General features: G+C 38.1%; 1 protein-coding gene across 1 annotated transcript in view; it reads left to right on the top strand.

Annotated features, from left to right (window-relative positions):
• The first annotated feature begins 258 nt into the window (after positions 1-258).
• Positions 259-24,510, top strand: part of LOC134790646 (uncharacterized) — a 45,550-nt gene continuing 21,298 nt past the window's right edge. Inside the window, exons 1-5 of the mRNA XM_063761509.1 lie at positions 259-988; positions 15,299-15,418; positions 17,458-17,749; positions 19,768-20,054; positions 23,963-24,165. Of these exons, the coding sequence (XP_063617579.1) occupies positions 816-988; positions 15,299-15,418; positions 17,458-17,749; positions 19,768-20,054; positions 23,963-24,165 (1,075 nt within the window). The 5' untranslated portion in view covers positions 259-815. The remainder of the gene's footprint in view (positions 989-15,298; positions 15,419-17,457; positions 17,750-19,767; positions 20,055-23,962; positions 24,166-24,510) is intronic.

The following is a 24,510-nucleotide window of genomic DNA, read 5'->3' as shown; positions in this document are numbered from 1 at the left end:
CATACCGATATCACGTGTACCAAGTACCCACTTACATGCAAGATTCATTAATTACAGATTTAAACTCCGTACAAAACTATTCAGCCATCTTAAGTAATCCAATAAGAAAAAAAAAACAATAAATTTGAAAATTCATTACAATAATGTACGTGAAAAAAAAGTTTCTCGTAATCAGCGTCCTCTCATAATCTGTCTTTATTTCGCAACAAATAGTTTAGCTAAATGGCTAATAAAAAACATCTACCTGTGTCTAGCCATTCGTTTTAATTCGTGTATGATCGGTTTTATTCGCCAAGTTTGTGAATGTGTCGTCACGGCGAGCGAGATCGCTACAGAGGTTCATAAGATAAAGGCAACGGGTGTGACCGTAGCAGCGCTATCAGGTCCAGTCCCGACTTCGCCTCCCGCGACCGCCGCCGTCAGCCGCCGTTCTGCGTCGCGTCGTGTTGATATTATGTGAAGTGGCGAACGAAAAGGATGTATGTATACATACGTCTCGTCTTTCAGTTGACTTTCATCGTCGTTTTGTAGCGAACGTTTCGCACGGATATTGATAGGAAATTGCAATATCGCTACGTAATATATTTGCTGCAATCAATCCTGAAAAAGACGTTTATACGTGAAGCTTTAGGATTATTTTGAACATTGGTTTACAAGTGCTAGAGAATTCTCTGAACAAAAAATAGCGTTGGGAAAAAGCGTGGCGCAATGCAGTGTATGTTTGGATGCGAATTTAAACAGTGTTGTGCGAATTTAATACTGAGAGCGCGTGGTCTAGTGAATCGTACTACAAAGTTGTGGTGTTTGCTGTAGCCATGCTGCCAATGGTGCATACAGAGCCGGTGCTTTTCGATTTTGGGGGTCCCAGCATAGACGGAGCCACAACTCCGTCACCCTCGGTGCCGTCCTCACTCACGCCGCACTCGGATGTTGACGAACTTGTAGACATTTTCTTTGACGTCGATGTGGCCGTCAACACTTTTTCAAGGTAAATTATTGCATTGACGAAATGATAACGATTTTTAGGAGAGCGAACACATCTCGCGCCCTTGACCCTGACCATTAATATCGTAGTCAATACTAGATATAGCTAGTGAAACGCTCTCCTCGCTACATTTATCGAGTGCTCATGAAAATAACATGTTGTTTTTTGCTGCGCATTTCGCAAACGTTCAATTTTCGTAAAAACATGCGTTCATAAGTATTTACAGAAACACGTAAACGAACGTAAATTGATTACATGGTCGCCAAACGATTTCGCAAAGGTTTCCAAGTCGCTCATATTACGCCCAGTGTGCGAAGAAAGTCAACAAGTGGTAGCTTCATGAAATCGAGCGTGTCAGTGTAATGATTGGATCACATCACGTCATGCCTGCTTGAACATTAGAAGTCGTATCAGATAGTCGACTTGATACTTAGGATCTCGTGTTAGAAAACTAGTTTATTTCTTCACCTGGGAGTCGAAGTCGAAGTATATTCAGACATTTACCTGTGATATTTCCTCATTCAATTGACTTGTTAGTTGGTGGTGTGTTTGTCTTTTTCCGCGCTCAATTGAATAACTCGAGGTAAACGATTATGAAATCTGCTGTAAGCCTAAGAAATCGTTTCAGGTGTGACGAGGAGTGCGCAGTGAAAGTATCAGCTTGCGGTCTATTCACTACGATAGCGACAGCTGGCTGCTACTATAAATACAATTTTCAGTGCTAGTTTGTGGATGTGATTATTATTTTTTAGTCGTACTTGTTAGATTTCATCTTTCTAGTAGGTACATACTAAGAAACTATAAGCTGAGCCGCGGATAGCCGAGCGGATATGGCGAAACTATAATTAACAGACTAAGGAGCCTTAAGAGCGCACAGCGGCAAGGAGGACCGACGGCATGGTCAATATCAAGCAACCAACCTGTTCCCTCCTCGTCCGGCCCTCGTACAAGAGCAGCGCGCAACCTGGCCTTTGTAAATGTCAAGCAGTGGGTTGCTTTCACACTTCTATAATAATCACTAGTATCACTATGAAGATTAAACATATAAAACTAAGACGCGAATAAAATATTTTTTTATCTTTAGCACTTCTTTTTTTGTCATTTTCTGTACAAAAAAATCTGCCAATTTTTGCGGGGGAGGGGCACGTCAAATGTATGCTTATTTTTACGTAACATACAAATAGCCACGTCAGATAAACGTCGGTCCATACAAAAGTAAGCACAATTGTGCAAGGTTTACGGCAGACGGGTAAGCTCTTAAAGGCGACTCCGGTTATAAAATGCTCTATAAGTTAGCACTGCTTAGATTGCATACAGAGTCGGTGCTTTTCGATTTTGGGGGTCCCAGCATAGACGGAGCCACAACTCCGTCACCCTCGGTGCCGTCCTCACTCACGCTGCACTCGGATGTTGACGAACTTGTAGACATTTTCTTTGACGTCGATGTGGCTGTCAACACTTTTTCAAGGTATATCTCCATTATTTGTATATTAGTCAACATATTATTAGATTATTACAGTTATTTTATAATTTATTGCACAATATAATCCTAGCCTATTTGAGTGCCAAAGGCCTCTCTCCTTAATTTCCATGACTCCCGGTTTGGTGTTTCCTCCGGCCTGTTATTCAGGAAGCTGTCCAGGTCATCCCGCCATCTCCGTTTGGCCTGCCGCGTCCACGTCCCTCTACCGGCATCCACTTAGTGGCTAAGCCAGCCCACCTCTACGGATGCATGCAGTAGACGTGACCCGCCCAGTCCCATTTGAGCGTAGCGGTTTTCTCCCCTACGTCAGCAATGTGGGTTTTAGAGCGCAGCGTGGTGTCTCTTATGCGATCCGTTAGTTTAACACCTAGATACTGCGCTCCATGGCGCGTTGGCAAACCTTCAGTTTGAACTTCTGAATCTCTGTGACTGACCAAGTTTGGGCGCCGTAGGTTAGAACAGGCAGAATACACATGTCAACGAGTTTATAATTATTATTAGTTATTGCACAATAATGCAGTTAAATTGACATACCTCCAGGCATGCATAAAGATTAAAGAGTGAGCGCAAGTGATAACCAAAACGGCACAAATGGACATAAAGATTGTAGGTCACGACGGTGACCCGCAGATAAGGTAACATTGACTAAAATACTTAGTTACCAAATGCATTTATAGTTTTATACGCCCTTTATGCCTGTATGATAGAGTAGTTTTTAGGCTTGCAATTCTTAGATTGCAAAGAATTGTGTGCATTTATCACTTAACACTATCAGTTACCCAAAAGCAGTCCCAATAACAAGTCATACCTATTTGTATTTTTGTATAAATAAATATCAATGTTACCTCCCTGATCGCTCCGAAATGCGGATTGACGTCATTTTTCCCTAATTACCCCGAAATAATGAGGTTGTAGATACTGGTGAAAAAAAGGCTTCTTATTGTACCTATTATAGTTTCCCGACATAATAAGGAACCATCTTATTTCTCTCTCTTTCTCTTGACGTATGCAATTTAAAAGAGCGGAATTAGCTTCCATCGCCTTCCCCTTTATTTCAGCGCATGTCAACAACAGGTTTACACTTGTAGCTGTACAAAATAGAGCTCTGTGGTCTCTACCGCTACCCTGCCCTTGTCGACACCCATTCGGCAACTTGTTTCATCTATCTCGCACGGTATCCGTCGCCATTTCGCACCACATGACCTATCCACCTCAACTTGAGTTATGTTCTCTGTTGGTGACGTCAGTTAGTTTTGTCATCTGCGCATGACATTGCACACATGATTCGGATTTTAAAGATATATTGACAAATAACTAACCCATAAATTATTATTTTTTGTTATTTTTATCACTTTCTCTTTTAAATGCATTTTTGTGTATAATGTATGTGTGTTTCTCAGTAGGCTCTGTAGTGTGAAGAGTCCAGGCACCTACTTCACTAATTCTCTACGAGTCTAAATCGACATGTAAATGTATGTTTTATTGAAGAAAATGCATACTGCTTAACGTTTGATGAATTCCCAAAATTTTTAATGAAACTTATAATCAGAAATGGATTTCGACAAATATTGAAAAAAGCCTCCAAGACTTTTCAAACAAGAGATGTTTTCAAATCAGTTCAGGTTGACGCAGTTGAGGTAACCGACATTTAAAAAAAGGTAAACTCTAAAATCTTTCTTCCTCCTACTTAAATTGTATAGAAGAAGAATTCTCAATTTCAGTGTCAGGTGATAATTGTAATTTGTGAAACAGGTCGCAGGAAAAAAGCAAAAAATAGAAAATTATTTGCTTTGAAGTTTTCTGGAGTATCATTTATTATTTCCATTATTATTTATTATGTCACTAGCAGGCGAAAGGTTAAGGAATTGGCTCCAAAAAATCTCCCTTTACTCTGACGAAGACGATCTTTTACCTAAATAAAAGACTTAATCTGCGTATCTATCGACCCGATGGTGTTAAAAAGTGATTTTTTTAGAACGTGAAAAACGCCACCCGGTATTATGATCAGACTATAATTAAATGACTGCTTAAAGTGCTAGCTAGAACTAGAAGTTCGCAAGCCGTGTTAAGGCCTTTAACTCTTTTTAACATTGATGGAGTATACCAACATTACCAACCAGTGTCAATGGCTAAGAAAATTACGATAGCGACTAAATAACGCAAATGGTATATATTATCAGGGCACGAGCACTTGGTTTCTTTTAGTAGCCTGGAGTTCGCTCGGCTACCTTGTGCAGATTAAACGTAGACACTAGTTTTTCCGAAAGCGAATACTATAACTATCTAACCTTCCCGCCCAAGAAGGAAACTAGCCCTAGTTGTGCTACAGTTCGTTTTTTTAGCATTAGAAAGAACTTGCAAGAAGGTAAGCGATCTTAACATGTCTTTTAATTGAAAATCGCTTTTTATAAATCAAAAACGATTACTTATGAAAGAAGAAGAATATAAATGATCGTATTAGATTCATAATTGTTACATATTTGCCGTAACTTATTTTTAAAATGTGTTTTTCAATTAAAAGACACATCAAGATTGTTTACCTTATTTCTAATGCTAAAAAAAACGAACTATACTTGTGCTCAATAAATTCGTACAAGTTCGGAGAAACTTACGGCTGCATAATTAATTCATACTACGTTACGCTTGTAGCTCTACGTCGTAGCAGAATTCCTGAGTTTTCCCGAAGTTTTTTTCGTAGCCGAATTTGAGTAATTGCAGTAAAATAAAAATGCATCGTAGAGCCGTAACCGTAACGACAACATGTCGTGATAAATGCTGAATTGGTAAGAATGAAATCTTAGGAAGTGCAAGGACAAACGGCAGCTAATTTTTATTATGAAGCATCATTGTTGCTTGTTTGAATAAAAGGATATCTAATCTTTACCTAATCACTTTTACTTGACACAATCTATACCTACTCCTATATCTCAGATGTTTATTAAACTAACATGTGATAAAATCAAATGACAATAAAGGGGAGTACCACCACAGAATAGATTATAGATAATAGTACTATGAGCAGAGGTCAATATTTTTTGGAAATAATCGCCGAAAGTAATAGTACATTGTGCAACATGGGGCGTAAGTTGAATATTGCAAACGAGAGTAAGTTTTTTATAGACTCGAGTTTGCAATATTATTACGCCCCGAGTTACACACAATGTTTTTCATCACATTTGCGATACAAAAATTAGGTATAAAGACAAAAAACTGTTAATTAGTTTGTGTTACAAGGGATCAAAATGATATATTTCCGTCAAGGGCGTACATTGAATCCTGAGCGTAATGAGGGATTAAAGTGTTAACGACCAAGACGAAATAATTTTGATACCGTGTGACACATGCTGCTTTTCACATGAACTATGAGGAAATTGTTATGTTCCAAAATATGTATTATTTGGCCAAAAAAAATAGTATGCAAGAAAGAAAAAATCGTGTCCTAGAACAGAAAAGTACAACTTTGATCCCTCCTAGCACGGAAGAAAAGTGCCACTTTGATCCCTCCTAGCGGGGAAGAAAAAGCCCTTTTTCGAATAGGTGATGTGAAAAAAATATTGTCCCCCTCCCTCTAACTTTTGAACGAAGCTTGTAAAAAATTATGAAATAAAAATCAGAAATAAAGCATTAAAAAATATTTTCCACCAAAATGATTTTGAATATTATCGGTTGGGCCATGACTGACTGAGCTTTTCCAAAAACCTATATTTCTTATTAACACGACATAAGTGTGGCGAAAAACTTTGTGGTATGGCTTTTTGTATTGAATGAACGTACGGAACCCTCCATTATGCGTGAATTGCGTGATCCGACACGAACTTGGCCGGTTCTTATCGAGATATATATATTTTATGATATAGTAGGTAAACGAGCAGACGAATTGCTTGATGGTAAGCGATTACCGTCGTCCATGGACAGCACAATGCCAGAGAGATTTAATTACGTAATGTCTAGTATTTTCGCGTCTCGCTTCATTGGTGCTGGTGAAAAAGAAGGAATCTCAATTATGGAGTTTTCTACTGCTGCTTGTATGCGTATACCTACGAATTGATCAACGTAATACATACTTACGAATTGATCAACGTTAAGTAAGTGAAACCTTCTTTAATGATGACCAGTTTTAGTATTAAGCAGCGGGCATCCAACAGAGAGCTGTCAAACTTCATGATTTAGATTTATTTATTTCATAATATGAAATTACAATATAAATTATTTTACACTAATCTATACGAATTTATATTATGATCGTCAAGTAGGAAAATAACAATTGATTATAATTATACAAATTTCAAGCAATCCACAATTTAAAAACCATTATAAGCATTCGATTAATTAACTAAATTATTAACAATGTCAAATAATATAAATTAAAAAACAATGTCAATATGGCTAAGCTAAGCACGGATATCTCATAATGATCGTGAAATTAAAATAAAATAAAATAAAATGAAAAACAGGTCAATAGAAAACGTCATGTCATGTCATGTTTTCTGACAAGCAATTTTATCTAACTACTCTGACTTTTACAGATGGTTTTGTGAAACCTGCCTATAATTGGTAAAAAGTCTTTTGGATGTGGGACCCATGACTTATACCGCTGTGGGAGTTGCGATACGGATTTTAAAACGAGTAGAATGCTGTTACACTGGGACTCACACTTTTTAAATTAAAGTACATCTGCAATCACATAAGCTCTCGCAACTTTAGTATACATATTCATATTGTATGTGCAATGATACATACTGTTCCTTGTTTTTGAAAACGCTGTCGCTCTCTTACCACACTAGTTTCTTATTTAGTCGCAAAAGTGCGAACGCATGCTAGTATCAATTGTTTGAAAGCGTAATTTGTCATAACATAAAGCACCATCACGTATTCACGTCTGTATTAGGCCAACTATTCCTACTACGACTCTATATTTAGATTATAAAAAGATAAAATGTAGAACAAGACATTCGCGCAGCGAGGAAAATAATAACGTTGCAATACCCTTAAAACACTTAAAGATGTTCATAAATTGAGCTTTCATGTTCCTGGTGCGTGTCATCGTTAGTGCTCTTACCAAATTGGAAACTCACCACCTTCAATATTGTATGCGAAAAGTAAATACAAATACATACGTAGTTTACAGTAAACAATGGGCGGAAAAATGTTTCAAATACCTACCACGAATAATCGAATATATATCCACGGCAGTAAGTTGGTACCGTGTCTCGTCGACTCGTCGTGGCTCTGTTGAACGAAGCCATGACACTGACCGCGATACAATGAACTCATCGAAATGGCTCGTAATGGACGTCAAGAAATTATACTTCACTAAACATTCAATCATCAAAGTATTTAAAAGTCAATACACTTTTAAATAATAATATTAAATAATATCGTCGGTTGGAGTGTATTAGTAACAGATAATAGGATAGTTCAAAAATAACTTTAGATGTTGTTCGCTATGAAGCGTGCATGCATTAAACAAACATGATCATAAACACAGTCGCGAACTAAATAAAAATAACCAATTAAAACTTACATTGTTTAAATTTCTACATTCCCATGATGCAAGTTATAAAAATGAATATCCTTGACCGGGCTTGTGACGAAGCTCGGGCTTCCGTTGGTGGCCGTGAACGCATGCGTCACCTAGTATAGCAGCAGAGCGGGACAGAGCATATACCTATCTGCAACCATCGCCAAACTAGAGGTCTGCAAAAACATAAATACTTTTAAACTATTTGCGTTGTTTTATTGGCAGCATCGTGAGACCGTTTATAATAACCAATTTATGCATGTTATGTGGTTGTATCACTCGATTGAGAAGTGAGCTAACATTGTGTCGTTGAGATTGGAATGAGATACGATTTTCATTTAACTCGGATAATAATGAAAAAGTACTTACATCGTCAACAAATATTGATTTGTATTACGTTACACGTAATAAGCCTACCCTATTCATTTTGGAAAGTATGCTGGTTGCGTAATCCGGATATCATAAGTCGATGGTGCAAACCGGTCTAAGTTTTATTTCGTCAACTATGTTTCGTCTCCTTTACTATTAGTAGGTATTAGGTACTTACCTAGCAAAAATACAAACCTTATCCAGGGGAGTCATTTACAAGATATTCGATCAGCTTTCTGAAATGTCTAAGATACCACGACACCAACTTTGCGTTTTCCAATTCGTACGTGGTCGCCATTTTATGTCCTAAAACTAGGTACTTCTAAGTTCCAAGCCAACTCCCCAAAGCACAAACACCAACAACTTTGTTTATTATAGGTAAACAGGCTCTGATATAACATATATCGCGCGTATTATCATTATTTACGCCACTTACCCGCAATAGGTAGTTACAGTGCGTGCATTTAATTTATTTGAGCACTAAATAGCACTTAGACAACCTGGTCCAATCGTCATTGCATATTTTAGCATCCGTTCAGCATACCTGTTCATTAAAATAGTTCTCGTCTTTTATCAACGGCCATAATAAGTTTTTATGAGTCATTGAAGTTCTTTGTTGATCGATTCTTCAAGTAAATTCAAATAAGCAAGATATCCCGTAAAACTCAACGATGTCGGCCGGGTAAAGGCGTTTTTCAAGATCGCATACAAAGTTGCTAGACAATTTCGCACATTATGTTGCGCAATAATTAAAAACGTTTGTCACGTAATTTTGGTCGTGTAGGTGTAGGATCATAGACATGTGCGCCGCGCCGCCGCGCCGCCGCCGCCGACGATTTTTCCACGCCGCCGCCGCCGATAAATTTGACCGGCGTATAATCGGCGTGGGAAATTTTGATACCTATCGTGTCTTATTCCTTGTTGCGTAGTGAGTAAATAGTGTCAGAGGTATAATTTAAAGATCCTTATGCTTTTTCGCTTATTATTTGCCAGTGAACCAAATTAGCATCATTTTTGTCGTTGCGGTGTTAGCCGTGATAACGATTTAGCGTAAATTAAAATTTGATATTTTATCGCACAGCTTTTTTGTAGAACGCATTTTGTTTTACACCAAATTAATAGTCTCTTGATTGTCAATTTAATCAGTGAACTAAAGTCAAGAAAATAACAGGTTCATATCCTAGGACATAAACATGCTATTTTCTTCTTAGAATCTCCAGCAAGCTGTCACCACGATTATATTTGCGTATTTTATGATTTCTCGTATGATGCTGGTGACACGCATAAGGGTCATCATATGATAGATATGATTTGATTTATTTATCACACAATATACAATTTCATTTAAAATTACACACGATCAATTCTTAGTCATTTTATGGTGATTATCAGCTTCTTTTACTTAACAATATATATTTCAATCTAAATTATAAAAGTCAGGTTAAAGCTTCGTAATGAGCTACACCTAAACAATTATACCTACTTATAGGAACTGAAATCACCAAGTATCTGATGATGCAAGCTAGGATCTAAGCTAGCAGTAAAGAAAACAAAGTAGACCTTAATATTCCATAAAACGGGACACTTCAAAGACATTCTGTTGAGCGAATCAACCTGCCACAGACGTTTACTTTCGAAAACGATGCCATCTTTATTCTAACATTTCTGTTAAACTTCAGTTCAGACAAATGTAAAGTATGTAGTTTATCATTATTTCGTAACAAATCCTAGGTGAGGCGACAGCGGCTGGGAAAAGTCAATATAGATTTAAGACTTAACATATAAAGATTTTTTTTGTGTTTTATTTGTATTCCGCTTACAAAGTAAGTAAAACTACTGCCTAAAATGTAGTGTTTGAAAGTATCCTTCTTATTTTAATATTTAAACAAACCGTTGGTAATCGTTAGGTTGGTATTGGTAATAAAACTAATAAATGGTTGCCAAGTGACATGATGGGATATAATTTTAGGCAATAATTTAGAGAAGACACACATAATATGTTTTGGATAGCCTAGTAAAAACTCAGAAGGACAAAAATGTGAACATCAAATAGGGAATAGTAATGATGACCCACAAGGCCAGCCTCTGTCCCTTCGCGATGGTGGATCCGGTGCTACGAAGTCGCGCCACGTTACCAAGATTAGATAACCATCGACATAGGGTGTGGAATAAACACCGGAAGTTAACAAAGGATATCATAGTATGTAAATGCCAAAATTATTTCTGCAAAAAACGTGTTGCTTTAACAGTTTCCTAGTGAGTCTTAATATTTTACTCTTTATGTACCAGCTTTTATTAAATTCAGCCAGTCTGGTGATAGATCCGGAATTCTGTAATTAAATAAAGCATAATTACTTGTTGAGTTTGGGCTCGTTAGGATTATGTTGATGACACTCGAAGCTTGGGACATAATTTATTCTAAAATATGGTGTCACAGTTTGCGATGATGAAGACAACACCTCTATGTTAATTTTCCCCAATTTCAAAATCGTTGATAATATAAGTACTTAAATTGATAATTATATGAGAGATTTAAAATGTGATGTGATACAACTTACTTGCTTACCGGAAACTGAGCTATTCAAGTTAAATTTTTAATAGACTTATTCTTATTACATAATCGGTATAACTCCGTCTGAAGCGCACAGAGTGGCGTGTGATGACTACACTTTCACACGAGCATTCATTTATGGTTACATTATAATCAACGAAAGTACTTTTAAGAATGTCTGCGATTGAAACCTGTTAGTTAGCGAATATGACATCACAGTAAATTTGGCTAACTTGAATTCTGAAACTGCATTAAAGCTCTTACAGCTCATAGCGTAGTAGTTCAGTTATTCCTCAACTGTAGGTAATGCCATTAGTCGCGACCCGAAGTGGATCTCGGCCTCCGACACTAGATTTCGCCATTCGTTCCTGTCCTGTGTGAATCTTGGATCTTGGATGTCACACAGGTCTTTCTGGACCTCATCGATCCATCGGTACCTAGGCCTTCCGATCGGACGTCTCCCAGTTGGTCGCCCCAGATAAGCTCTCTTGGCCGCACGATCCTCTCCCATCCTCTCCACATGGCCGAGCCAGCAAAGTCGAGCAGCCTTGCTCTCGCCGATGCCGATCGCCGAAGGCTGCTCGCCCACCAGTTCTTCGATCTCCAAGTTCCTCCTCACTTTCCAAGAGCCATCCACACGTCTTGTAGAGCCTAAAATCTTTCTAAAGATTTTCCTCTCTGCCTCCAAGAGCTTGTTTCCTCCTTCAGGGTCAACGTCCAAGCTTGCATCCATGTACCAAGATCGGTCTTATCACGGCCCTGTAGACTCTAATCTTGGTTCTCCTGCTGACGTTAATATTTTTTGCGTAGAGCTGCTGAACATTTTAAGACATTGGTGTTACAGGTCCTACCACTTATCTAATCTGAATATGTACCTATTACTTTTTTATCAGTAAAAACCTTTGTGACAGAACTTATGGACTGACTTAGTATACTTATAATTATTATTTTTCCTAGATAACATAATACAAGTTACCTTTAATGAACAAACTTTAATAAAAAAAAACTAACATGACCGCACTAAGTGGAGAAGGTGTCTCAAATGGAGCCTGGTTCCGTAGCAGTAGTTGAAAATGCCAGGATAAAGGCTAACACGAGAGAGAGAGAAAGTTAGATAACAAACATGACTAAAAAAGATCTCTAATTAGGAGCTTGAGATGACGAAACTAGTAGTCGAAATACTCTTAAAACGAAAGAGTTACGACCGGTTAAAGTTATTTTGTATGAAAAATATGACAGCTCTTTAAGGGAAGACAGTTGCCGGCGCCGCTTAAACGGTAATCAGATCGAAGGTTGTGCGTGGTGCAATCCATTCGATTACTTTGACGATTAATTTTTGCCACAATAGTTGAAGCTACCTGCTTATTAAGTTTTTGAAGTGAAAACCTCTTTAGCGGCGCTGTGCACTTTTTGTGATGGGGAAAAAATGTTAAACTCGCGACAGGTCACGTGACAGTAAGATTCGTAAGACGTAAGACGGACACGTGACCTGATCGAAAAACTGTTACAATGTCATTGAGTTTTCACTTCTGCCGGCACTCCCGGAGTGCAACCCGTTGTTTTTTATTTGAAAAAGTTAAGTAGTTATGCGAAAAATTTGATATTTCTAATAACTCATCATAGTCCGTTATCTAGGTACTTCTTTTGAAGTCAAACACAAACGAAAGTTTATTTGAAATAAAAATACTCGATTCTCATAAATATTTACAAATATTGATATTATTTAATATGGTAACACGACATGTCTAATGTTCGGTGGGATAAAATAACTCTGACGTCTGCCTTACGTTTCAACGTATGTACGTGGACGGGTGACGAATGCGTTGAGTAACGATTGAAAAAGCGAAACCTTCGGCGACTACCAACTTTCACCCATTTGAATGCGAGTGTCAACTGAATTTATTTGCGGTAGGTTGTGTTACTCAAAGGCGTTAACAATATGGGAAGGTGAGTGCTTAATTAGAATTTAAAAGACTTACGTTATTTTTGTATTTGTCGTTACCTGGGATTTCTTTTGGCGCATGCGCGATGCTTGGTGGGGATTTGATGTTTTAACACAGGATACAGGAAGAGGATTTGAATAGAGGCTTCAAAATTCTGAAGAAGTATTTTATATAGGTACTATTTCTGGTCACGCTTATGGCGCGTTGTTGTTATTCCGTACATTATTATTTCAAGGTTGCGCGGCCGTCGCAGTGAGGTTGCGTAGTGGGGCTCCTCGGTAGGCGTCATTCGTCGGCTAGCCCTGTCTCTCTTTCGCACCAAGCTCCAGCCAGTTCTACTTGGCATTTGATGAATATCGCCGCAAAGTGAACATTACTTTATGATTGTCATTTATTTAGTTGATGTATCTCTTATTAACTTATGGTAATCGTCGGAACACACGAATTTATTATCGGCTATTTACTTAATAAAGACTTGTACTAACAGCCACACTCCTAACTGTATATCGGTGGACCTTATTACAAAAGGCATAAGGTCCACCGATGTACAGTTAACATTGTAGGCGATGGTACCGTCACATTCTATGCTCCATGTGCGTAAGGACACTTCTCTGGTGCAAAGCCACATATTACTTAGGATGGTATTCCATCTGTTCAATATCTTAGTCCAGTGTGTATTCGCGTCTCACATTTTGCTTATGAGAGAGTGAGACGCAATGCACACAGGTGGAATACCACCCTTAAGCAAGAAAAACACTAACTATGTATAAAAAAGTGCCGTCCAATCTACTCAAATATTAGTTGAAAAAAAATTGTATTGTAGTGGTTTATTAGTTAATTTACTACGAGTTTCTTTAATATTGTTGATTATGATATGAAGAATGCAGTAATGTTAACATAAAATTAGTTTCAACGACAGGCGAAGCGAGAGCGTGAAATCAATTAACAACCAGATTGTTGAAGGAAAAAAATGTGACGTAACTAAACGGAACTCTTTCTTTTTGCTCAAAAGTATTCATATTCAATTGTACAGCAAAACTATTGTAAAATGTGATAAGCTTTATACCGAATCGTAAAGCTTGGTTTTTAAAGTTTTGAAGTGGCAGTCTATATGACACGCTTGCGTTATAAATTTTCGACGTATTGTGAGGTTAAACTATTTTTAAAATCTAGGCAACCCCTCTTGCCAGCAGACAAACGACAAAACGGACCTTCCGAGTTGACCCTGAAATAAGAATTAAAAACACCAAAAAACAGGAAATTTGATAACACATAGTAGTTATTGAGAGAGTTGAGATAAACATTACTATACCTATGGAAGAGAGGATGCATCACAAGACTCATATAATAAACTTATAATACAAAAGTAAATGCGCATCAATATTATGTTAGTGCGACGATATAAGATCGCATATAATAATGACCCTATCTATTTCAACAAAAGGTACCTACTTATTACAATTTTTATCAATGTAACTTAAACCCCGTTTAAATAAGTTATGAATTAAAAATAAAACAATTGGTCGCGTTCTCTATTATTGTACATAGTAACATATTGAGAAATATCTAAATCTATTAATGACCCAAAATTACGTGTCTATCACTACATATGAGCTGCTGAGTGTTAAGTTTAAATTAAACGATTAGGCTCGTCAGTTAAAGCGATCTGGGAAAAGACATGTGTATCATAGTAATTTAACTAATTTATAACTATCATGCCGAGTTTCAACCATATTGACAATTTGATTATGTAAGAAAAAATGCTGCATATGTTAAACACGTTGTGATCATGAGTCACGCTCATTGTGTACTTAAGTAATCGAAACTGCATAAAGTGTTCTTGTAAATGTTTATCGAGGTTGATGTGCAGAGAAGGCCGGGCTAATTGAAGAAAGTCGAGCCTATGGTTATACACTTACATTTTGTTTTAGTTAATATGCTTTTATTACATTTTTGGTTAAGCAGGGACGAGTAATATTAGTCTGCTATCCATATAATTGTGATGTTCCTATTTTTATACATTGCGTCAATTTAGCAAGACGTAGATATGTTGTGTGATACTATAATATAAACTTAAGCAGATTATGTATAACGCTCTTTGACACTTACTTACTAGATAGTGTTATAAGAGAAACGGAGGTAAACATTTTCATTAAAAAAGGGTTATTTTCATATGTCATCACTTTTAATTTACCGGTGAAATGTATGTAATTGATCTAGTGCTCGTCGGTAAATCTCAAGCGGGGACAAATGGAATAGCCCCAGGATATTTATTATCCTCCTTAAATCTCGCTAAAGTGACGCTATCTGTAACAAGCTCTGTATCTCGAAGGAACACAGTATAGAGGTAGCCGTCATTATTATTTGGTCTCCTGTTCACGCATATGTAGCTTCGTAATAGTGAATGATAATTAATTTAAAAGTTGTTTGTTTGCTGCTTCCGTAGAGTCGATTCCTGTGACCTCCAACTGGGAGACACATGGAGGGGGATGCAAGGCAAGATGAGCGTGACAGCGCCGATTAAGAAGATAAAGAGAAAGTCAGACAGTAAACCACAGTCGCAAGTGTACGTATCCAGCGTTAAGTGCTCGTTCACCGATACATCACCGACAATAGGGTTGCCATCATGAACATGCTATATTCATATTACATTCCGCTAGAACTCCTATCGATCAATACCTATAAATTCTTCATGAAACATCAATTGTCAAGCAAAAATTATGTGCCCCAGACGCTACGCGCTATATAATACTGTATAGCCGAATGGTATTAAACAATTACCAAAGTCAAAGCTTAGAGGTAAATGAAGAATTACCAGTAGATAGTAATACAGAGCATTATAAGATGATAAAACATGAACATTCATAATTATTGACGTCAGATGATGGCGTGGCGTTTTGGGCACGGGTTTCCTTCGATGTAGTTGGACGTTTTTGGTTTATTGCTCAATTATATTGTAAGGCATTTATTTTAGTTGTTAATATAAATATTCTCCCAAGACTTCATATTAAATTCTGGAATTACCGGTCCATAGTTTAGTTTGAAGTCTCAGTCAGAGTCGGATTCACTAATGCACCACTGCGTCTGAAAAAGTTCAGCTATCTTTTTGGGTCTCAGCAGTTCTATTTACTATTATAATTTGTTGAGTTTTTAAAACGCTAATTTTCATACGCATTGACGCTCCGCAGGTCGGTTTTGCGGTCGGCCTCGTAACACTGGCCTGGCCGTCAGGAGGCAGCTCAGACTTGTCTAGTCATTTCATATAAATGCGTGAACGTTCAATTAGAATATAAATTTTTTGATTTGACGTTTCGAATAATTTATTTTATTTACTGAAATTGAGGTTAATTCTTACAAGGATAATTGAATACTTAATTCTAACAATGTATTTCTTTCTCACTTGTAGCTTGCTCCATTCGCTTATTTAAAGAAAAAGTCTTTAGATTATTAATTTGAATTAAAAACTTGACAGAAGACAAGTGGCCTAATGCATTAATGTGAAACTCTCATTAAGTGCGTATATGTTTTTGACTAGGTATTCTTTCCATTTCCAAACAGTCGAAAAAAAAAGGTTTCAGGTCTTAATTTTCACTTTTAAATAAAAGTAATATTAGCACCTAGTTACTAAGAGTAGAACTACCAAGGATATCGGATACCAGCCAATGCACACTAAGAGCCACATACTTATCTTTAGCATACTAATTATCAACAGAACAGTTTACCCAGAAACAAGTCAAATGAGTTTAATAACGTCAACGCACCCGTAGGGAGCATGTTGTTTGAAGAAACCAGATAATGGTCGCTATATAAATATGTTAGCTAAATAATTCGTGGCCTATTGAAGTAACTATTTCATTTAACTTTAAAATCGCGTAATAGTGCTCTAATTAGATACTTTGATTCCAGGTTGTCATAGGTTTTGAATCCTACCTTTGTTACTGTTAGTCGTAATTTCATAGCAGACGGTCCTGACAACATGTTAATCGCTATCGCTCCGTAGCGAACGAAATGCAACTGTCACCGTCACACTAATATGGAAGAGCGATAGAGAGACACAAAGCGATTCGTTGGCGAAGCGCAAGCGATTGTCACCTAGTCTATAGGCCGCCTGCTGAATAAAACATGATTAGTATAGGGTAGCGGATTGTTACTTAATATTACCACGTAACAGTAAGGGTGGGATTCCACCTGTCCGATTTCTTGGTCCAATGTGTATTTGCGTCTCACATTTTGCTTAATGAGAGAGTGAGTTGCAAATGACATTGGACAGGTGGAATCCCACCCTTAGGGCCGTTAAGCCCGGTAAGATAGTTTAGTCGGAATGTGTCTCTTAACGCCTGCCTGAGGGTGTGAAAAGAAGAAAATAATCGATGCAATCGCGTAAGCTCCGTCAGCTTAAGTGGTAAAGCTGTGGCGTGTTCGATTTTCGTTACTTCGTAATATTCTCGTTTACTCTAAGTAATGGAATGACTTACATATGTAATGTTCTGTGTACGTATAGCTAGTATTGATATTGTTGAATGTTTGAATATCAACTTCCGTTTCCGCATGATTCGCGTAAGTTTGTACATATCTCGATATCTAAAAACACCTCTTCTTTTCCAGAAATAAGTGTATCAACGAGAAACGGCGTCGGGAGCTCGAAAACGAGACCATAAATCAGTTGGAAGAGCTCCTGGGCACGTGCCTTGCGGAGGTGAAACAGCCAGACAAGAACGGCATCGTTCGCGAGGCAACTCGCCAGATCCAGGAGGTGCTGAACCGGCGCCGCGAGTGCCCCGGCGAGTGTCCGTTGCGCGCGCGCCTGGAGCCCGTGCAGGCGGGGGAGGTCAGCTCCACGCAGCCGCAGCCACCGCCTCCAGGACACCACTACTCTGAGACCACTACACTTATTGAGGTACGAGTACTACTTGCTATTTGCAATATTACGCAGCTGTCCGATCGGCGGCGCGCTAGAAGCGCATGGGCGAGGTTTTCTTTCGCGGGCGAGAATTGTAGGCAAGTGGTTAACGAGGGGTTGGCAATTTCTTACATTTACACACAGCACAGCATAGCACAACACAGCATCATTTCATTAAAAAATAGTAGTCGCTACTGGATTGGGCGTCGACGGTCGGACAACTGGCTTTTTCTGGGTCTTAGGGCCCGTGGCACCTAACCGTGGTCTGTAATCGTAATTAAACTTATTAAGTTCGAATATAATTTATTGAATAGAAGTTCCCTTTATTGACTAGAAGAAGAAGTTTTGGTGCCACAGGAATTTACAGCCTTTTCTTTATATGATTTGTAATTATTGGACTTATTGGGCACACTTTTGCTCTGTGTGGCCAATGTAACGAACATCTCGTCTCCCTTTTTCTTATCATGTGTTGTATCTAAATCTTATTGTTTTCCACTATTTGATGCCACGTGCTATCTACACTGGGTTCCCCACTGCGAAGTCATTAACGGAAAGTACGTTTATTGTTGTACATAAAAAGTTAGGATCGGTCCGCGCACCGAATTAGTCAAAAGTTTTAATTTCATGTGAGTAACAATATATACATAATGCCAATTTTTTCCTAAATAAAATATCTGTAAAATGCATGTGGCGTTACTTACTAAAAACAATGTTTACACCACTGTGTAACACAATCTGTGCAGCACAATACTCAATTAAAGGTTAACGTATGCCGCATAGTTAGCAGGCGGATAGCCTCGTAGCTTAGTATCATAGTCACTTAGAGAAAACCTAGGATTAAGAGGTTGTATTTGCCACGCACTTCAGAGGCATCCGTTGCACTGACGTTGTTTAACGGACTTCATGTTACCGATACCTATTATTATGCGACTCATTTATTTTCTTCGAATGCCATTGGAACAATATTACCTTGCTTATTCCTCGGATTCAAGTCGGGGCACGGTTCGGCTTTAGATGTTGACTAAACAGGAAAAAGGAAAAGAAACGGTCATGCTTACTCGTCATATACCCTGTTCGTGGAGCTCAAGTTGTTGGGTAAATTGTCTATTAAACACCTCCTAATAAATAGAGATATCTTAAAACACGTTAAAATACTGTTTCGTAAGTTGCCATCCGTTGGATGATCTATGACTGGCAGGGCGAGTCTTTGAAAAATAATTAAATATTAGCCATGACTGAATATTGCCGTGTATGAATCTTGATGGCGACCAACCGCATGACGATTCAGTTTGGAACTCTTTCAAAATGGTGAAGTCATGGGGATACGCGAGGTTACAGCTTACACCCACTTATTTGTTAGGTAATACAAACTAAGACTTAAAAACATTCGGGAATGTCAAGATGACCGATAAAGCTAACTATACAGTACAGGGAAAAATACTTATTACATTACAACATCGGTTAATCATCTGACCTAGAGAGTGTCTGTGTGTTAAATTGTGGAGGCTCCAGTCTGTATTTAGGGTAGGCAAGGTCACGACCGCTATCGATTATCGGGAAATATATTTCGATGGACTACAAAGATACGGATGGAAGTGACATTCAGGCCCTACTTAACATGCTTCGATCATGCGCTGTAGTTTACAATAGTATTTGTAAATACTGGATTAGGCTTCTCGTATGTTCAGATTAAGAATAAAATTTCATCTGGGAATACTTTTTTCAAATAGCGAATTTAAACTTAGCGCAAAGCTGCAGTTAGGTTATGTTTTCCTTACTTAGTTATTTATTTTCGACTATCTATTGAATTTGCTTTTTAAACATTATTTCATATCAATAATTTCAGATGCGTATTGTGAAAACTTATTGTACTGACGAAAATTCAATGAAAATGGAATGGAATTAAAAAAAAAGACTAGTCCGAAATACTAGTCCGAACCAATATTTAGTTTAGTGCACTCTCCAATCTTTTTAAATTGGATATTTTTGTAATAACTTATATTTTCTCTTTTCAGGCTCTAAAGCACTACACGAGCAGTCTTGGTTGGGTTTTACTGGAAATTAATTCAGAAGGCAAAATCGTTTGCGTAACCGAGAATATTAAAGACTTCATTCTGCAGGACAGAACCGAGTTATACAAAAAATCAATCTTCTCACTGTTGCATGCCAGGGACCATGCGAAAATAAAGCCCTTGTTGAAGAATATACAAAGTTTCGGTTGGTCCGCTGGAGACAGTGACAAGTTTCAAGCTATTCAAGCCCGACTCGCCATCCACAATTCGAATGGGACAGACGACGCCGAGTAAGTACTAAGTAGACTTTAAGGACATGTTCACAATAGGCTCACAGTCGGACTTGAAACTCTCTTCGTACTCTCGTGTATGTTTCTATAGGGGCAGTGCGCGTTGGAGGGTCTGCCATCTTGTGGCCTGAATCGGAAACATAAACTATACATTGAAGTGTCACGCCAAAGCAAGTGTTGCCGTCTCGTTCGACAGTTCACGTTCGTTTTTTTAGGCATTTAGATTCTGCCATCTTGTGAGCTACGTTGGAAGCATAAACTTGACATTTACACTTCGCGCAATAACCAGTCTATGCACGCTCCCTATAGGAATGAGCAGTATTTCTATAAAACAACGTTCTACGCAGCCTTCAATCGCCATCAGATCTTGAGAGGTCTCCTAAATATCTGGTCGTGCATCCACGTCCAGATATTTGTAATCACTGTAATTAGCTTGTATACTACAGGTATTTGAGGGCGACTGAACGACATCAACATAAGACAGGAATCAGGCTGGCCGTCAATGTCGTACTATCGCTCAACGTGAACTGCAAACTAAAATCCTAATGTAAACGTGCATGTGTATGTATGTTTAAACGTAATATTCAACATAGAAACAACTTTTCAATAAATTGACCTACATTATTTAAAGTTCTAGTAGCACCCATTCATAAATTTGCGTATTGCGATAAGCACTAGGGCTTCCTATGTCGATGATGGTTGGTTTTGTATGACTATCGATTATTTTGCACTTTCATTCTGATGTACGAGGGGCGTTCAAAATATTCTCGGTATTGATATCTTACAACCTCTTCTAAAATTTCTTTCGTTACTGGCCGCTAAGGTTTATTCGTTGACATTAAAAAAAAGTATAATTCGAACCGAGATGTTCTTTTGTTTTTCTGCAATTGCTGAACAAACACGGACATCATGTGCGAATTGACAATGTTAACAAAATTAGAACATCGATGCGTCATAAAATTCTTGACAAAACAGGGTAAAAATCAAAAAACCATAAAAGAGGAAATGGATTGTGTTTACCGCGAGTCTGCTCCTTCTTTATCTACCATTCAAAAGTGGTCAAGCGAGTTTAAACGTGGAAGGGAGAGTATTGAAGATGACCCTAGACCTGGCCGGCCTGTAGTAGCTACTTCACAAGAAAATATAGATAAAGTGGAAAAACTTATATTAGAAGATGGTCGAGTGAAAGTAAAATCTATAGCTCAAGTAACCAATCTCTCTATTGGTACCGTACATGATATTATCCATGACCATCTTAATATGTCAAAAGTAAGTGCAAGATGGGTTCCGCGAATGCTGACTCGGCTTCAAAAAGACATGCGTGTTGCTTGTTGTTCCGATTTTATTGACCTGTGCGGTGAAAATCCTGATGAGGTGCTGCAAAGAATAGTTACTGGAGATGAAACCTGGGTTCATCATTATGACCCAGAGAGTAAACAAGAGTCCATGCAGTGGCACATTAAGGGTTCAGCTCATCCCAAGAAATTCAAGGTCATGCCTTCAGCTGGCAAGGTCATGGCCACGATATTTTGGGATTGTGAAGGAGTATTACTAATCGACTATAAAGAAAAAGGTGTCAGTATCACAGGACAGTACTACGCTAATATTCTACGTCAGTTAAAGGATGCAATCAAAGAAAAGAGGCGAGGAAAGTTAACCAAAGGTGTTCTGCTTCTGCATGATAACGCCCCCGTCCATACTGCTCATATTGCCAAGGCAGCTATTGTTGAATGTGGGTTTGAAACTGTTGCTCACCCACCGTATAGCCCGGACTTAGCCCCCAGCGACTTCTTTTTGTTCCCCAATCTTAAAAAGGATCTGCGTGGAAATAAATTTTCTGACGATGAAGCATTGAAGGCGGCAGTGGAGGAGCATTTTTACACCAAAGATAAAAAATATTTTTATGAGGGATTAAAAAAAATAATTGATCGATCTCTTAAGTGTATGAACATAGGGGGGGAGTATATTGAAAAATAAAAATATCAAACTTTTCGTACTTGTTTGTTTTCATTCTCATACCGAGAATATTTTGAACACCCCTCGTAGTTGAGCGATAAGCGGTCGATTACGTTTTAGTCTTGCTAAAGTAATTTTCAATATTCTATTTTTCTACTCGTCGACTATAATTCTTGAATTAAGATTTCGTATACCAAACTGCAGTTGGGTATTTTTAATGTGTGGGCTCCCAACTCAACTATAATATTCATTTCGATACAGTTTAGTCAACTATAATGAAATTGACCAATCACAGCTCGCCGCGATCAAGAGGACGAAACAAAACCATAGCTCAAATTAATTATTTATTTTAGGTTGTTTAGTAGAAACAATTGGTTCATAAGTCAGAAACGCGCGTGTGACACCCTTAATATAGCAACATCCATTGACTACGAAAACCACTTAGCGTTGCTTGTTAGTCTCCATAGGCTACGGTGGCCCAGATCAAGAAAAAACTGTCTAAAAATTGAATTTAGCGCGGAGCAAGTACCAGGGCCTCATGAGCTACGAGAAGGTGTCGTTGACCAACCCGCCGTGGGGCGCGGGGCGCGGCGGCCGGGTCGCGTACGAGTATAAAGGACATGAAGCTATCGCGGCTGTTCGCGTATCTTAGCTGTATACTTTTGGTTTGTTTACCTAAATGATTCTACTAGTTTAAAGTATTATTTTTGTTGACGCGTAGAAAAAGTATTGTATACAATAGTGATATAATCAAGCTTTTCAATCTCGTACCTTACTTAGACAACTCAGCAAGCTTCGTTGTCTAAACACGGTACTCAACTGAAAAGCTCTCTATTTTACCACGATTGTATAAAATACTATTTCCTCTCTTGTTTCTACTGATTTTTTTTAATAGCCCCATTTATTGTATCCCACTGAATTACCAATTTACCATATAGAAAAATGCCAAATGCAAAGAAATGTCGGATTTAAAACTTCAAGGAATGTTAAAAATAAGCGCAATTAAAATAGGTCTGATTTTTAAAATCGAATCAGACGCTATGAAATCAGAATCACCTCGTAATTTGTCAGGATTGTTGCTGGGACCTGTACAAAAAGCTAGTTTTAAATATTATATGTATAATTGCTGTAAAAATTCCGAGGCCGATTAGTCATTAGGCACGGTTACTAGTTTTATCGCAATTTTCGTAATGCGTTACAAGAGTTGGTCGGTTGAGCTTCGCTTTTCAAAACGCTTGCACAACGATTGGCAATCGCGAGACAATGACTTGGTCAATCCGAGGACGGTGTAAATGATCCGTCCTATCTTTTTGTTGTGAGCGATAACGTTTGGAGACCGCGTGCTCACCATGATTATTTGATTATGAACTTTTAGAAATGAAATTGAAATTAAATGAAATTTATTATTCATAACATACAGTTATAGGTCAATACATAATGGGATTATTTTACATTTTGTATATTTGATAAATACTTAATTAATTATTTTTTTAGGTACGGTTGTGAATGGTTGAAATTTACGTCATGTGTATGACTTCAATTAAAAGTATTTCAGTGAAAGTTTACTTTTCATAAATCTTTATCAAATTGTAGTTACGAAACACGTTGGTTATTAAAGCATAATATTGGTGATATGGTGTTACTATTGTGTTTGTGTTTTGGATACAATTATTTCACCCAATAATTTTTCACATATTTTATTCCAGTTTTTATAGAAAATATTGGCAATTTTTTGGTGGATCACTTGAATTGTTTTGGTTTACGCTTTTTGTTTTATAAGTTTCCTGCCTTTAGGGGCATATAATTATGTCCAAGTGTCAAAATGTCCAAAGTCACAATGTCCTACTGCCAATGAGTCCATAACACGCCGCACCGGTGTGCGAGAGGTACATCGTTATATATAACGGCGTACGGATCCGCAACAGATAACATAATCGTTTTGTGTGGTGCAGCTACGTGGAGGCAGTGATCCACGCGGCGCCGGTGCGCGGCTCGCCGGCGGAGCAGGCCGGCTCCGTCATGTGCGTCATTCGGCGCTGCGAGGACGCGTCGGCCCTGCTCCCCGCGCCCCTGCCCACCGACGGCCCGCCCAGCCGAGCCGACATCCACAACGACCAGATCGTCTTCAGATTGGACTCCAATTTGGTTATCTTAAGTAAGGCTTTGTTATCGATACCTAAACACTTAGAAGGAGTACTACGATATGTTAGTGACTTGTGTCCCTCTGTCGGCACTTCAGATTGTTAATCATTAGAGTTAAATCGGTTAGTACCAGCTTCTATTTTGTTGCCAAGGCTAGCAGTACTCTTCTCTGGATTGAGATGGTTGGATTTATTTGATTTGTTTCGAGTCACTACTGGTCGTCTCCTCAAACGGCTTTGAGAGTTTTAATAATTCCTCTTGAGATTGAAAATGACATAAAATGTTGGCTAAACCAGTTCTATCCTACCGACTGCGCCACGTAAACAGTACATCAGTTAAAATTTAACTAATACATTTT

The sequence above is a fragment of the Cydia splendana genome, chromosome 5 (genome assembly GCF_910591565.1).
Source record: "Cydia splendana chromosome 5, ilCydSple1.2, whole genome shotgun sequence".
Classification (NCBI taxonomy): Eukaryota; Metazoa; Arthropoda; class Insecta; order Lepidoptera; family Tortricidae; genus Cydia; species Cydia splendana.
The sequence above is the reverse complement of the archived record's forward strand: the minus strand, read 5'-3'. Positions and strand labels throughout refer to the sequence as shown.